This window comes from Prosopis cineraria, unplaced genomic scaffold, assembly GCF_029017545.1.
Source record: "Prosopis cineraria cultivar Desert tree isolate PC_DT_omini unplaced genomic scaffold, ASM2901754v1 PC10, whole genome shotgun sequence".
Lineage (NCBI taxonomy): Eukaryota > Viridiplantae > Streptophyta > Magnoliopsida > Fabales > Fabaceae > Prosopis > Prosopis cineraria.
The window spans coordinates 19,628,415-19,644,908 of record NW_026555341.1 but is presented as its reverse complement, the minus strand read 5'-3'; the positions used below and the strand labels follow the sequence as shown (position 1 = coordinate 19,644,908).

Genomic DNA, 16,494 nt, shown 5'->3' with positions numbered 1-16,494 from the left:
GCATAATGGATTAAAATGGATGTTCCTTGATCCTTATGGTTGTACCCATCCCTCATTTAATATTTTATAGGTGCTAGCTCTAGTCGGGACAAGGAAAGGTCATATGAGGTTTAGGAATCAAATTTTTTACTATAATGCTTCAATTACTTTTTATTAAATGTGTAATTGTCATGATATTGCCAGCTAGGATGTTCATATTTTGTTATACTTACACTATTAAATATTGAGTATTGAAATGTGTATTTAGGCCTTAATGCGTGTGGTATTTTTTTGTTGAGATATTTAACCAAGGAAAAATTACTTGTACAAATAATGAATGAGTGTCTTTGTGAATGATGATGATTTAGGTATGAAATTACATGATTTGGCTCCCCCTTATGTTTTTGTGATCAAAGGGTTGAGTAGTGAAAGTGTAATGTGTGTGTTGTTTGATTGTTGTGATGTATTACATGATTCCATTATAGTTTATTGAGAGTGGTCTAAGGTTGTTGTGGGCTTTTGGCACTCGAATTGAGTTTTAGACACCCTAGTTATGTTTTGAAAGTATAAATGAGTGAGTTTACATTTTAGTATTCAACTTTTAATTGAGAAATGATTTGAATGTAAAAATAGTGTCATTAGCTAAAGTTCAAAGAATTCTTTTTGTGGATACCTAGATTACCTCAATCGAATATCGAATGGAAATATGGAGCGCGTCAGAAGTTCAGCTAGAAAATCTATCATAACAACAAGCTGTCATGGGTTCTATAGTAATGCTGCAAAAATGATAGATTCTAGATATTATTGATGATAAGTAAGCAAGCACAACTTTAAAAAATACGAGTGGATTCCTAAAAAGCTCTTCCTTAGAAACTCTTGCTACTACTTCCCTTGATCTAGTTCGTCTTTCTTCAGTCTTTTTGTTTGATAGAATCCTTACTTTTGTAAAAAGAATTCTTTCTCAAAAAATAGAAAATCTCATACAGATTCTATTATTCCTAAGAATGCTCGCATCCCAGCTACTCAACTTCCTTTCCTTAATCCTTATAATCTTTACCATTGAGGAAACTCTTTCACTCGTGGAATTAGATCCCTAATCTACATAGACCATCCTCAACCAAAAGAGATGATATAAACTTTTAGTCTAGATCAATGTCGTATCCCTACCACAACTACTGAACAATATATCACTCTTGAAATAGCCCAACCTTTGATTGATGGCTGGATCAACCAAGGTTATACCTACCTCCATGTTGAAGCTATTCATCTTATCTTAACCCTTCATGGCAGGAAAGCTATAGCAGCCACTGACATAGTTGCTTTGTTATATACTACCTTTAAGTTATATGGCAACGCCTTAATTGGTGCCATATTAACTACTTTCAATTAAAGAAGTGTGGTTCTTATTATAGCACCTGACTTTAATGTCAAGCTCACAGATTCGACCCTTTCTACCATGTTCAAGGTTCATATCCAAGTTCATGAGATGAACAATAGTCTGATGCTATTATGCTCTACATTTGACTCTCTAAGAAACTTGTGCATAAGAAAGAATTCGACCAACAATCCATGTGTGTGAGCTTATGTCACTATACTTATAAATCCATGAGTTTAGGTGCTAAGGGGTTGAGGATGCTAAAGCAACCTAAGTTTGCCCAGGAGAGGCGTTAAAGGACCTTACCTAGATCAATACACCTTGTAGCACTAAGACACAAGGATCTTTGAGACTATGCGCATATGAGTCCCGCCCTCATTTATTTATTTTAAACCTATAGCTTTAATCATTTAAGGACAAAATAATTCTATAAGGACAAAATATAATTCTAGAATTGACTATATGTTATGATAAAGGAAAATTGTTAGCTAAGATTTGTTACATAGATTAAAAATAGAAAAATCTTGCATGGAAAATTTAATAAATAGAAATTGCATGAAGTTAGAAAAGAAGAGCAACAGAAACATGTAATTATTATTTTCATTATATTTGATGTTTTTATCTTAAATGCCAACTATGACTTGTGACAATTTATATAACACCTGATACTTGACTCATTTGCTTTTCATTTTATATATGTTTTTCCCCTAAATTCAATGTAATAGCATTAGATGATTGAATTAGTTGAGTATTTTTTTAACTAACAAATTAGTTATGAGTTGAATATAAGGGAAAAATGTGTCTTTGTACGAATTACCCACATCAATGGAATTAATTCAAATATTTCATAAAGTTAAGTATCTTATGAGTAAGCCATTAAAGCTACAACATATTAGACATATGACACCTCAGGGTTGTTCAAAATTAAAGTCATCGTTTAGTATATCCATTGCCACAACTATCATGTTGGAGGACTTAGACATCAAAGCTTATAAAGAATTGAAGCGCGTGATAACAAATGAAAGAAAAGATGATGAGAACTTCAATAGCACTTCTATCTTCCCAAATCTAGAAAGGCTCCGAATCTCAAATTGCAATAAGTTGGAATTTATATTTCCATCCACTTTTTCTAAAGGTATTCAAAAACTAAAATCTACAGATGTTGATGGACCTTCTGAATTGAAACATGTTTTTGGAAAATATGACCATGAAGACTGTGTCAAATGAGAATGAAAATGATGAGCCTCACATTGATCTTCTTGCACTGAAAACACTATCCTTCTAGAGGTATCAAATATTATTAGCATACATATCAAGAAGTATCTTCCAAAATGCCCATCTCTACAAATTGTGCAAGCATCAAAGGTAATATTTTTTTTAACTTATTGCTTTATATCAAGTTTGTCATGCTATATTTTTTGGCCTAAAATATATTGATATGCATAATTACTCTACTCAAATCATCAAATGCTCATTATTAATTTTCTCAATCTATACTCATGATATCACTTAACACATGACATAGCCATTATAACCTTATTCCAACATGTTCAAGAATCACAAGTTAGATTAACAAATATATCAACTCATAAATTGCAAACACTGTTATATATTAAAATTAAACTTCTAGTTGCCTCAAATCTTGGGCTTAGCACCCCCAAGAGCACAATTTAGATTTCAATGGAGCTTCCTAACAAGCTTCAAAAGTAGTCCATTTATAGATTGGATTAACAAATATCATTAATGACTAATTATTATTAATTAACCCTTAATGACAGGTAAAGCCTTAATCCCTCATTAAGTGTGATTAAGAAAAATCAATCCCATAACTCGCTTCTATTAACATGTTTAACCCTCATTAAGCTTAATAAAAAATGCTAACTCATTTAATTATCTTGATCTAGATTTATTACAGTTAAGATTAACTCTAAATCTATCATTAATATTCATGAACACTGTTGTTAGCTTAAACCAATAATAAAAACATAAATAATCCTCATTAGACTCCATTAGAGTCAAAGGAATGCTCAAAACTAAGGCATAAATTGGGTCTTCACTACTAAAAAAAATGGCTATATAGCATTATTTATTTAGCTGTTCTTGAAAGAGTCACTGTATTAATTGAGGTAGAATTCAAGAAAAGAGACTATATTGCAGTTATTCAAAATAACCACTATATAGTATTGAAACAATATAGCGATTATTTCAACAAACTGCTATATAATCTTTCTCTCTTTTTTTAATGTTCTTTAGACTATATAGTGATTCTTTCAAAATAATCACTATATAGTATCTTGAAATTATATATATAGCGATTATTTTAAAGAACTACTATATAGTCTCTTTTCTTTTAGAATTCTTTTCCTTATAAACTATATAGCGGTTCTTTTAAAATAACCACTATATAATCTTGAAATTATACAGCAGTTATTTCAAAAAACTATTATGTAGTCTCTTTTTTTAAGAATTTTTTTCCTTAGAAATTATATAGCAGTTCTTTCAAAATAATCACTATATAGTTTTAAGACTATATAGTGGTTATTTTGAAAGAACCATTATATCATCTCCTTCCTTTTTGAGTTTTTTTTCTAAAGATATATAGTAGTTCTTTCTAAATAACAACTATGTAGTCAGTGACTATATAGCAGTTATTTAAAAAAATCATTATATAATTTTCTAACTCACAACTTTTAAAACGTACATATTTTATATAACAAATAGGTTGATGATGTCATTATCCCTGAACCAATGATTTTTTTTATCTAATGGCGCACATACTTTTTCTTTCTTTCTCATTGTCATTTCTCACATTCAAACCTATGCCCCACGCTTCACCTTCACAACACTCAACCCTCTCTCTCCTTCTCTTCCTCTCACACAACTTCATTTCCCTAATACTCCATCCTTAACACTATCTCTTATTCAAGCATCTCTCTCACTTCAACACTCACAAGATCAACTCCAACCGTGGTCTTCAATGTGACATGTGTCCCTTCTCCTTCATTTTGTACATGCATTGCTCCACACACTATTGTCTCGTTTGTGTAGCACCCTATCTCACTGCTGCCACTCTCTCTCGACTCTATCTCATCATCATCCCTGGTAATATTGTTAAATGGAAGGCTAATATTCCAAATTTGCAACCACAATTAGTAGTTTTTTTGTTTTAGATATGTGGTTTTTCAAACCTGTGTGATACTGGTTCGAGTTTATCTCTTTCATGAGGATGCTTCTTTGATTTTTCCAGATCTATTATTTTTGTTTTTTATTTTACATTTAAATTGTTAAATAGAAGTCCTTAAAATTAATTATTGTTAATTTCATATGAAGTTTCATTCTTATTTTTTTCCTGACTTATTTTTGCCTAGCGTTCTCAATTGGACTTGCATGTTGCATTTTAGATCTAGGTTTTTCCTTCCTTATTTCTTGTTCAATTTATTTTTTCTTATTCTAAATCTTCATTCGATTTAGGTTTGATTTCTTCTTGTTTGATGGCCTTTTCATTTCTACTTTGATTTGGGTTCTTGTTTAAAAGATGAAACTTGTTCACTAAACAATGATATAACGTTTTCAAGTTCCACGACTTGAAGATTTATTGTTTGTTACAATAGCAATTAATTAAGGTTGCTGGGGTTTTGCTTGCTTTGCTATGTTTACATTTCCAGTAATGAAGGTTGCGATGAAGAAGAAGGAGGAGGTGGATAAAAAGGAGCTTGTGATGAAAAAGATTGCATGGATCTATTTCTTTTTTTTTTTAGATTTTTAAAATATGGCATATGGCTACCAGCACTACACATAATAGTCAAATAATGGTTAATATAGTCAAACATTGATGACAAGACAAAATTATATTAAATTGAAAAATGTTCAGATGACATTATTACATAATCAAAAAAAAGCCTAAGGGATATGGTGTGCCAATTGCACACTCACCCACACAGATTTCATGTTCCATATGACAACAATCCTATGAACAACTCTATGCCACGTGTTCACACATGATTAGTCAGGGGACCTTGTAGTGAAGCTGAAGCAATTTCCTACTTAATCCTTCTTATGCTTTCATTCTCATTCATGTTTTGGTACTTTCTTTGCTTTCTTCCACTCTATTATTGTTCCTATCACTTTCAATTTCTTCTTCCATCATTTTCATCTCTCTCATATCTGAGCTCGATTTCCTCATCATTTAGCCATGACTAAAAAGGTACATATAATTCCATTTGATCTCCTTCCTAAATCCTTATTTTGATGATCTCTTCTATTTAATCATACAAGTGAATGGTATCAATCATATCGATACTGATTTTATTCCTTACTATTGGTAATTATATGTTTAGGTGACAATAATGAAGCTCAAGGTTGATCTCTAGTATGTGAAATGCTACAAGAAGGTTAAGAATGTTCTCTGTAAATTCCCACATAAGTTTCTCTCAATGTTCACAGCTCTCTCTTCCCCCCTCTCCCCCTTCCTTCATTAGGTAAACTTTCCTTTCTTCACTTTCTCCTTCATTATGAAAAATCTAGATATTTGGGACAATGAGAGCTTTGATTTTGGTTCCCTTGGGTTTAGATCGAACCCATTAGTCTATTTAAGATTTTTGGGAGTTAAATCAAGCTTCTAATCTTAAGTTTATGAGTTTTATGGTGATTGAAAATTTTTGTTGAGGGTTCAGGTGAACCCTAGGTATAATTTAAAGATTTTAAGACAATGTAGGATATTGGTTAGTGATTTTGGTGTATTAAGATGTTTAATAGGATGGTTAGAGAGTTTGAGAATGGTTGATGTTATTAGAAAAGGAATTTTCATATTTTAGACACTTTAAACCTAGTGAATTCAGAGTTATCCAGAGTGACAATTGATAATTGTCACTTGATTGTGTAGATTGAGTGTTGCTCAAGCTATATCGTGCGTATAAAATGTGCGGAGCCAATATTGAGCCCCAATAACCCTTTTGTGTGACAAAGGGTTGATGTAATTATATAATTTATTATGTTTATTAACTATTATAATTGTGTAAAAGTAAATACAAAATGATAAATTTGTGGTTTAAGAATTTTGTACATAATTTGATATTGAAAAATGATTTTAGCATGAATATTAGTTTGTGAAATGGATTTTTAAAAAGTCATTGATTTCAATGGATATGTATATATATCTATATATGATATGAAAGTAAATATTGTGAAAATGTGGATAAGCAGTGATAAGTGTGAAAAGGCATGATCAAAGGGGATGAGAGTTCACCCGAGATATGTGAGGATGTGTGTGTGTGAAGATATGTGAGTGTAAAATTTATATGGTCGAGCTGGCATCATGGGACATCTGGTGTAGCATGATATGAGACTGTTATCATAGGACATTCAGGCAATCTGGTAACTCCCTAATATCCGTTAATAGGAGTCAATAATGTCTCTATCACAAGTGTGTAAAGAGAAAAAAATCATAGCCCATAGGTGAGTTAGATTACCTTTAGTCGGGTGTTTCTACCATTGAAAGTGTGCTTGGGTCAATAAGTCATTGATCCAGGAGAGCCTATAGCTTCATGTTGGGGAGCATTAGAGGTTTGATGGTTAGATGATCATGTTCGTGTGTAATTGTGTGGAAATGTTTGAAAAGATGAATTTACCTCATATTCTAATATACGTGATATTACCTTAGTTTTAATACTTTATTATGGTTATTTATAGTAATAAGCATTTGATGAACTATATTAGTTACTGAGATATTTATCTCACCCCGTGGTTATATTTTACAGGTGAGGGCTCCAGTAAAGGCAAAGGGAAGGAAGGGGCAATTGAAGAGTGAAGAGCATTGTAGTATAGCTCTTCCCCTTTCTCTTTTAGGTTTGTAATGAATATTGTTATTATATAGTACTAACTTAGGAACATGACATTATTTTGGTTATCACTTGTATGAATTTATGATAAGTGTACATATCTTGGTTGTTGTGGATTAAATGTGTGTGTGCTTGGCCAAGTTAAGTTAATCAAGTTTGAGATTAGGATATGTTATTGAACAACATGAATTTGCATGATCATGGATAAGTGAGAATTTACCTCTAGTGAGAAGGGTGTTATAGAAATTCACATGATGTGATCTCTACTAGCATAGTGGTTAGTAATATTATTTAATTAAAAAGTGATTAACACTGCCATTGTCTAAAAGGAGATAGTATGGGGCAAGCACGATGCTCAATATCACTAGTTTCCTATAAGGGACGATGTGGGATGAGTAATCAAGACACCCTGGTAATTTGAGAAAAGAGGATCCATGATTTGAGAGTGAGTATAGAAACCTTTGGCTAGATGATCTCTCACAAGTAGAGATTGAGACTAATTCAGTCATGCATGTTAGTCTTACATGTTTTGGTAGTACATAGATCTAATTAGAAGATATAAGGAGTTGAAAGAAGTGTTGGAGTTAGTAAACTTGAAAGCTAGATTAGATTTAGATTATTTGAACTTGTAGATAGCTTTTGTAGTAATGATTATGTATATTGTTATTGAGAAATAATGTTGGATTTTAAAATTAATTCGATGTATACGAGCTTTGAGAATTCTATTTCACACTGATTTGTTGCTGGAATTTATTTTTGTATTATATAGTGTAAGGGCTGTTGGAAATATAGCCCCATTCAAAAAAAAAAAAAACATAAGACTCAAATGTATAGTACTTATGTAGAAATAACAGTGATATAGTCGAAACTATATAGCAATTATCTTGAATCACTGTTATATAATTTAATCTATATAGCATTTATTTTCAAATAATTGGTATAAGTTTAGTCTTCAAGTTAAACTATATAGCATTTTTTTTTAAGTGCCCACTATATATACCTCTAATATATATATATATATATATAACAGTTTAAAAATGTTATATGTTTGTTCTTGTAATATGTAGTACAAAAATATATAATTTGTGTCTTTTTTTAAAATAATCTTTTGATTTTTTTTGTAATTTTAAAGAATCAAAATTAACTTTCATTAATAATAGAAATGACATTGCATTATTTTTAAAATTTAAAAAAATATTGTACTAAAAATTAGTTTTGGGTCCCAGGCAAGTGCTTGAGACCTTGTGGGTCTGTTATGAATGGGCCTAATGGATAATGGGCTCAATGCTTTGTTCAATTGGGCTTGAGAAGGTGGAAAATGAGGGCATGAATGTAATTGATAAAAGGCTAAAAGCAAAGCATTGAGCAGACCATCAACGATTTTGCTAAAGCTTGTTCCCTTTGAGTAGGGGTGAGCATTCAGTCGATTTGGTTTTAATTTCTCTAAAACCAATAGACCGAATTAAATAAAAAATTTAGATCGAATCAAATCAAAATGCATAATCGAATCGAATTTTAATGATTCGGTTCGATTGGTCTATTCAATTTATGGGCTTCGATTTGGGTCAATGAAATTTAATTGTTCATATATTCTTCTATTCAATTTTTTTCCCTTGATGTTGAAGGCCCAACAAAAAAATAACAATCTTATACCATAATTTATAAGAAAATTAATAAGACTCAGTATTATTGCACTAAAAACTAAATTATAGAAATAAAAATTAGCACATCACATTAAACCAAAAAAATATTATTACTTTAAGTAGTAGAAAGATGTTTTTTACTAAAAAAAATATTATTACTGCAAGTAGTAAAAAGATATTTCTTACTCACCTAGATGAAAATTTATTCACATTTTCAAAAATATGAGAGGAAAAATATGGATAATTCGGTCAGTTTGATTTATTTGATTCTTGAATTCTTAGATCGAATCGAACCGATCAATCAAAATTTTTATTAAAAGAAAATTGAATCGAACTGAAAAACCAAATAGACTGAATCAAATAGACAAAATTAGATTCGATTCAGTTTGATTTTTGATTTCAATTGGGTTTTGCTCACCCCTACCTTTGAATCTCCTTTCCTTCTGCCTGAATATTCTGCTCTACTTATCAGCATCTTTCTATTATTTGTTGTTGCTGCTTTAATTTGGTTGCAATTGGCTTAACTGAATATACCTTTGATCTAAGCTTTACGAATTGATGAATATTTTAAGTTGAATATCAGTTTCCTCCATTATATTATGTAATTCTTGCTTAAGAATTGGTGATCATAACAGGGTCAATCGTGAATTAATGCTTTTAGAAAGTTCATTACCTTTCCAATATATATATATATATATATATAGTGGACAAATCAATAAGCATCACCGTGCTACTATGCATATTTCTTTTCCCACCAAAGTGGTTCCCTTATTGCACGATATTAATATAACATGTGAAACTTTTGAAAATTATATACAAAAGCAATTACATCACAATCAAATTTTGTTTCATTTAGTAGTCTCATATCAAACCTTATCACAAGCAATAGTAATAATTCATTTTAATTGAGATAAAGTGACCCTTGATAATTCTTTTCCTTTTTTGTTTCAATTCATCAATTTTTTATAAAATTTTATATATATATATATATATATATAACCATCGATTATAAGAATACAAATGGACAATTTATCATTAATTATATTCTTCGTATCTTTTTTTTTTCATTGTCAATATTCTTCATATCTTTTATCTCCTTGTACAAACTGCATGCACATGCAAATGAAATCACCTCAAAATGCTTTATTTATTCAGAAAAATATAAAACATATATAAACAACTTTAATTAACCCTATTTTTGTGACCCGCATTTTCCCTCTCATATATGAACCACTGTTAACAATTATTTTTATTATTACAAAAGCAAATAACATAAATTTGATTAGACTCATACGAGGATCCATACAAGAACTCATAAATTTGATTAAACAAAGAAAACACACGCATATGTAACTCTATATAGCAATATATCATGACTCATTATTCTCCATGCAAGGCCACATCAATAATGAGCCTGTAGCTCACATTATTGTGCACCCTGTGACGTTATCTTCGTTGACGTATTGACCACAACGGCTCGCGTAGCAAGGTTGTTCGCCACCATAGCTATCATAAACAGGTCTAGCATAAAAATACCCTCCATAACATGGTGGAAGCCTACAATAATCCTCAAAGCATGGCCCACCAGGCCGGCCTTCATTGCATGAAGCACAACACGTTTTACCTGTTACCGGTGGTACCGACTTGGCCGGACCATAACACTGAAAGCATGGCCCACATCGTCGGCCTTCATGGCACGGAACACAACACGTTCTATGTGGAATCAGTGACTCGGGCTTAAAGCATGGCCCATCATGCTGGCCTTCATTGCACGGAACACAACACGTTCTACTTGAAGGCGGCGGCGGCGGCGGCGTGGTTGGCTTCTGCGGCGGTGTGGTTGGCTTTTCCTTCGGCTGCTCGGGCTGCGGTGTGGTTGTCTTTTTCTTCGGCTGCTCCGGCTGCGGTTTGGTTGGCTTTTGCGGTTCGACAATTTCGATGCTCTTGATGGCGCCACATCCTTTACAGCAAAGCTGATCCCTAATCTTCTCTGGGTTACAGCACACCACTTTAATCGTCACAATGTTCTGCTTCTCATCGAAAACCTGGTCTTGAATTTCTCTTGTTCACAAAAATCCAAAACCACACAAATCCACAAGATGAACTCAATTTTGTGATTCCGAAGAATAATGCGCATGGGAATTTCCTCACAATATCACACCGAATTTCAAATGTGAATGAAGAAAAAGAAGAGAGAGAGAGAGAGAGAGAGAGAGAGAGCTTGGAGCATGGAGAGAACTTACGAGGGAATTTACACAGAACCTTCTTGACCTTCTTGTAGCATTTCTCACACTGGAGATCAACCTTGAGCCTCATTTTTGTCTCCTAAACATATAGTTACCAAAAGGAAGGAACAGAATCAGGATCTATCTGACCGACATGATTCACATGGATGATTAAACGGAAGGTATCATAATGAGGGATTTAGAAAAGGAGATCAAAAGGAGGTGTACCTTTTCAGCCATGGCTGAAAGATGAAGAGATAGATCGAGCACAAATCTGAGAGATAAAAATGATAAAAGAAGAAATTGAAAGTAAAAATAACAGTGATGGAATTGAAGAAAGCAGAGAAAGTAATGAAACAGACGGGAATGAGACAGAAAGCAAAGGAAGGATTAAGTAGGCAATTGCTTATGCTTCACTACAAGGCCCCCAACCAATCATGTGCGAACACGTGGCACAGGGCTGTTGAATTTGATGCTCTTGTTAGGATTGTCGTTATGTGAAAGGTGATATCCGTGTGGATGAGTGTGCTCGGGCAAATGGGTCACGGGCCAACCCGTGGGCTAACTTACATGGGCTGGTGTAATGTCTGTCTTGATATTATCAAAATAACACTCACACATTAATGTGATAATCCGAATTAAATAAAATCCTCAAAGGAAGTTACTACAATTCAAGAGTTTAAAGATAATTAGTTAAAACATTAGGATCCCAATAAAACTTTTTTTAAAAAATATTATTTGAGCTCAAACCATGGTTAAAAATCGATTAAAAATAAATACGGAAGTATGGGAAACAAACTACAACAAAATCTGACTTAAATGCGATTTATCAGCAAATACTAGTTCGTCTGCTGCGGCTCAAGCGACGCTCGCTGCGGTGGATGGCACAGAGGGACAAGTCTCTTGATAGCCCAATGCGCCGCAGCACAACAACCCTGCGCCGTGGTGCGTACCAACTGTCATGATAGCAGATTGCTGTCATGGCATCTCTCCAAACTTCCAGAGCATGCCATTTCGCCATCCGACATCTGATTTGAGCGGTTCAAATGTTCACATGAAGCTCTTTCAGCCCTCTAGCTAATGGCACTGGTCTTACACTCAAACAATCATCCGTTTAAAAGATGAACACCTGAACCCAAAATAATCCATTTTCATAACAAAACACATACTATGGTGTCCAACTCACAATACACAATGCCATTGGCCCCGAAGATAACTTGACCACCTCAAATGGACCATACATCACATAACAATCCATTCACATCACACAATTAAGCAATCACACTCAAAATGACCACCAAACCCCCATTGGACAAAAACATAATAAGGTGGACAAAATTCAACACATCAATCAATTGGTCATTTTGACACTCAAAACACTTCATATATATATATATATATATATAAATCACTTGTAAGCAACTTGGCCAAGCACACAATTAATCCATTTCATCATTCTTGGGTCAAGATATACATACTTATCACTATTTCATATAAGTGATATCCAAATAATGTCATGTTCCTAAGTTGGCAATAATTATCGACAATATTCATTACAACACACAAAAAGAGAAAAGGGAAGAGCTATATAATGATGCTCTTTACTCTTCAAATGCCCTTTCCTTCCCCTTGCCCATACCGGAGCCTTCACTTATAAAATATAACCATAGGGTAAGATAAACATCTCAGTAATCAATATAGCTTATTAAATGTTTATTATCACAAATAACCATGAAAAAGTATCAAAACTATAGTATTATCAAGCATACCAAGAATTATGAGATATATGTATTTCTTCTCAACAAAACACATAGTTTTACACTAGCATGATTATTTAACCACTGAACCTCCAATGCACCTTGAGTGAAACCGTAGGCTCTCTTGGTTCAACCACTTGTTGACCCGGGCACACTTTCGGTGGTAGAAATATCTGGCTAAAGGTAATTTAACCCGCCTATGAACTATGATTTTTTCCTCTTCACACACTTGTGATAGAGGTATCGTTGACTCCTAACTGCACCCTAATGGATACTAGGGAGTTGTTAGACTGCCTAGATGTCCTATGGCAACAGTCCCATATAATGCTGCACCGGATGTCCCATGGTGTCAGCTCGATCATATGAATTTTTCACTCACATATCTCCATACATATATATTCTCACATATCTCGAGTAAACTCCCACCCCCTATGATCATGCTCTTTCACAATTTTCACTACTTTTCATCACATTTTCATATCACACTTATATACATAGTATATATATATATATTTCAATTAGAAACAATAACCATTTACAAAACACTTTTCCATACTAAAATTATTTACAATGTCAAATTATGCATAAAAATCTTCAAAACCACAATTTTGTCATTTAAAATTACTTCTACACAGTTACAATAGCTAATAAATACAATAAATTATATGGTTACCTCAACCCCTTTTGTCACAACAAAAGGGTTACCATGATTCAACGTTAGCTCCACACATTCTATACGTATAATATAGCTCGAGCAACCCTCAATCTGCACTAATAGGTGACAATCATCAATTATCACTCTAGATAACTCCGAATTCACTAAGTTCTAAGTGCTTAAACTACTCGAATTTCTTTTCTAACAATACCAACCATTCCCACACACTTTAACCATCCTGTTAAACATTCCAACACACCAAATTAGCTAATCAATGTCCCACATTGTCTCAAAATTCTCAAATTATACTTAGGGTTCATTCAAACTATTACCAAAAATTCTCAATCACCACAAAACTCATAAACCTAAGGTTAGAAGCTTGATTTAACTCCCCAAGATCTTAAATAAACTAATGGGTTTGGTCTAACCTAAGGGAACCGAAATCAAAGCCCCCATTACCTTAAATGTTCATATTTTCACATAAAAGAGGGAGAAGAGGAAATGTAAAACTTACCCAATGGTGATTTAAGCTCTAAATGTCCTTAAAGTAGTCTAGGAATCGTGCCCTAGCAGATCACAAGCTCTCCTCTGTCTCTCTCTCGTTTTCTCTCTTTATCTCTTTCATTTTCGATCTTTTTTTCACGTCTGATAATTGCAGATTTTGCACTTGCACTGCGATGCACTGACTCGCCCGTAGCAGCGCATGGCACAGAAAGCCCCACAAAATTTTAAACTCCCTTCCGTGCTATGGCCCGCTTGAACCTCGACCTAGCCCTATTCTAAAGCTATCCAAGGATCTAAAAACCATATTAGTCTCTATAAACCTCGTTAAATAATAATTTATCTAAATTGACCAAATTATCCCTTAAAAACATTGATAATTACTAATGAGGAAACTTAGGATGTTATAGCTGGCATTTTTGTAGGTTGGGTTGGGTCAGCCCACCAAATAAAACAAGCTAGAAAATCCAGCCCAATCTATTTTTTAGTGGGCTAGCCAACCTGCGAGCTGACCCACAAAAAATTATCAAAATTTTTTAATAATTTAAAATTTATATAATATAAATATATTTATTTATTTCATATTTTAAAGAAAATTAGAAATTAAAGAACTTATAAATAAATAAAATAAACATAGAATTCAACCAAGAAAATTCACTTTGATAGATTTTTACTATCAATCATCTTCTCGACTAGGGGTGTTATATTTGTCATTGAGAAAAAAATTTGAATATAAATCCATATTATTTTTCTCAGTGAATTCATATTTATAATTTCAATCAATAGATTCTATGAGATTAATAAATAACATATATTCAAAATATTTCTATAAAAACTAATAAATCATCTTCACAAACTATATCAAAAATTTTATTTGCAAATTGTAAAAAGAATTTACACTATATTTCAAATGTAAAGAACATATTTGAGAGTCATAAATTATATATTTAAAAATATTATCATTATTGTAAATTTATAAAAAGATATAATGTAATTAAAAAAATTATTTTTTTTAAATATGCTAGCCCTCAGGCCAACCCATTTAGCCCTCGGGTTAGCCCGTTTTAACCCGCTAATTTTGCGAGTTGGACTAACCTAGCCCATTTTAAAAAATGAGCTAATTTTTTCAACTCAACTCGTCAAATTGTGTGGGTTAAATGGGCTAGCCTGCGGGCTCAACCCATTTTCCTAGTTCTACTTGCCACCTTTTGCACCAGTGAGATTTGAAATTCAGCGAACTCCACATTCTCATGTGTACTGTTTAATAATGCTTAGAAGTTCCGAAACATCATTAATTCCATCATTAGTCAATCAAACAATTTAGCTAACTCGTTATAATTTGGGATATAATATATACCCTGCAATATCTATAAATTGTTTATGGATTGAGGTAAATTATGAAGTTTTCACAGAAGCGTACTTTATATCTTTAAGTTTTTTGGATACAATGTTATCCCATTTTTTTCAATTTGATACAATTTTACCTGTCATTTGACTATTATATGTAGTGTTGGCGGCCATGTGATTTATTTTTTTAAAAAACCAAAGAAACAGATCCACACAACATTCTTCATTGCATCCTTGTCCTCCTCCACCTCTTTTTTCTTCTCTATCGCAACCTTCATTCTTAGAAACGAAAACCCAGCAAAGCAAGCAAAACTTGGCAACCTTCAATTGCTATTGTAGCAAACAATAAATCTTCGTGCCATGGAACTTGAAAATATTATGTCATTATTTAGAGAACAATCTTGCAAATAAGAATGCAAATCGACCTAGAAATGAAAAGGCCATTGAATAAGAAAAAATCAGAATGCAAATCAAGTTTCGCTTTAGAGTAAGGAAAAATATGAATTCAAATCGAATAAGAAATAAGCCACACAAAACTGACATCTAGAACACAACCTATAAGTCCAATTGAGAATATAAGTAGGCAAAAATAGGTCAAGCAAAAATAAGAATGAAACTTCATATGCATATTCCTCTCACTCTTCCTCACTACTAAAAAAAGACTATGTATAGTGCCTTCTATATAATATTTATTGAAAAAAACCACTTCATAGTTGAAGTGAGATTCAGGAAAAAAGAATTATATAGTGCTTATTCAAAATATATGTTATATAGCCTCTGTTTTTTTTTATTTTTTTAAAGACTATATAATAGTTCTTTCTAAATAATTATTATATAGTTTTGAAACTATATGATAGTTATTTCAAAGAACTGCTATATAGTCTCTCTTTATTTTTTTAAATTTTTTTCCTAAAGACTATATAGTGGTTATTTAGAAAGAATTACTATATAGAATTTTGAATCGAAAAACTTTTAAAACACACACATTTTATATAACATACAAACTAATGATGTCATTATTTCTAAACCATTAATTTTTTTTAATCCAATAGCACACATACTCTTTTTCTTTCTCATTGTCATTTCACACATTCAAATCCATCCATCACAATTCAACTTCAAGACACTCAACCCCTTCCCTCCATTCCTCTCCACTCCACACTCAACTCTCTCTG

At 32.5% G+C, this 16,494-nt stretch overlaps 1 protein-coding gene across 1 annotated transcript; it reads right to left on the bottom strand.

Annotated features, from left to right (window-relative positions):
• Nucleotides 1–9,968: 9,968 nt before the first annotated feature.
• On the bottom strand, nucleotides 9,969–11,424 carry LOC129284448 (protein PYRICULARIA ORYZAE RESISTANCE 21-like). The gene is made up of 3 exons (XM_054919935.1): nucleotides 11,288–11,424; nucleotides 11,078–11,159; nucleotides 9,969–10,893 (listed from the first exon to the last, which is right to left on the bottom strand). The coding sequence occupies exons 1-3, from the start codon at nucleotides 11,297–11,299 to the stop codon at nucleotides 10,256–10,258; spliced, it is 732 nt and encodes a 243-aa protein (XP_054775910.1). The 5' UTR covers nucleotides 11,300–11,424; the 3' UTR covers nucleotides 9,969–10,255.
• Between the last annotated feature and the right edge of the window lie 5,070 nt (nucleotides 11,425–16,494).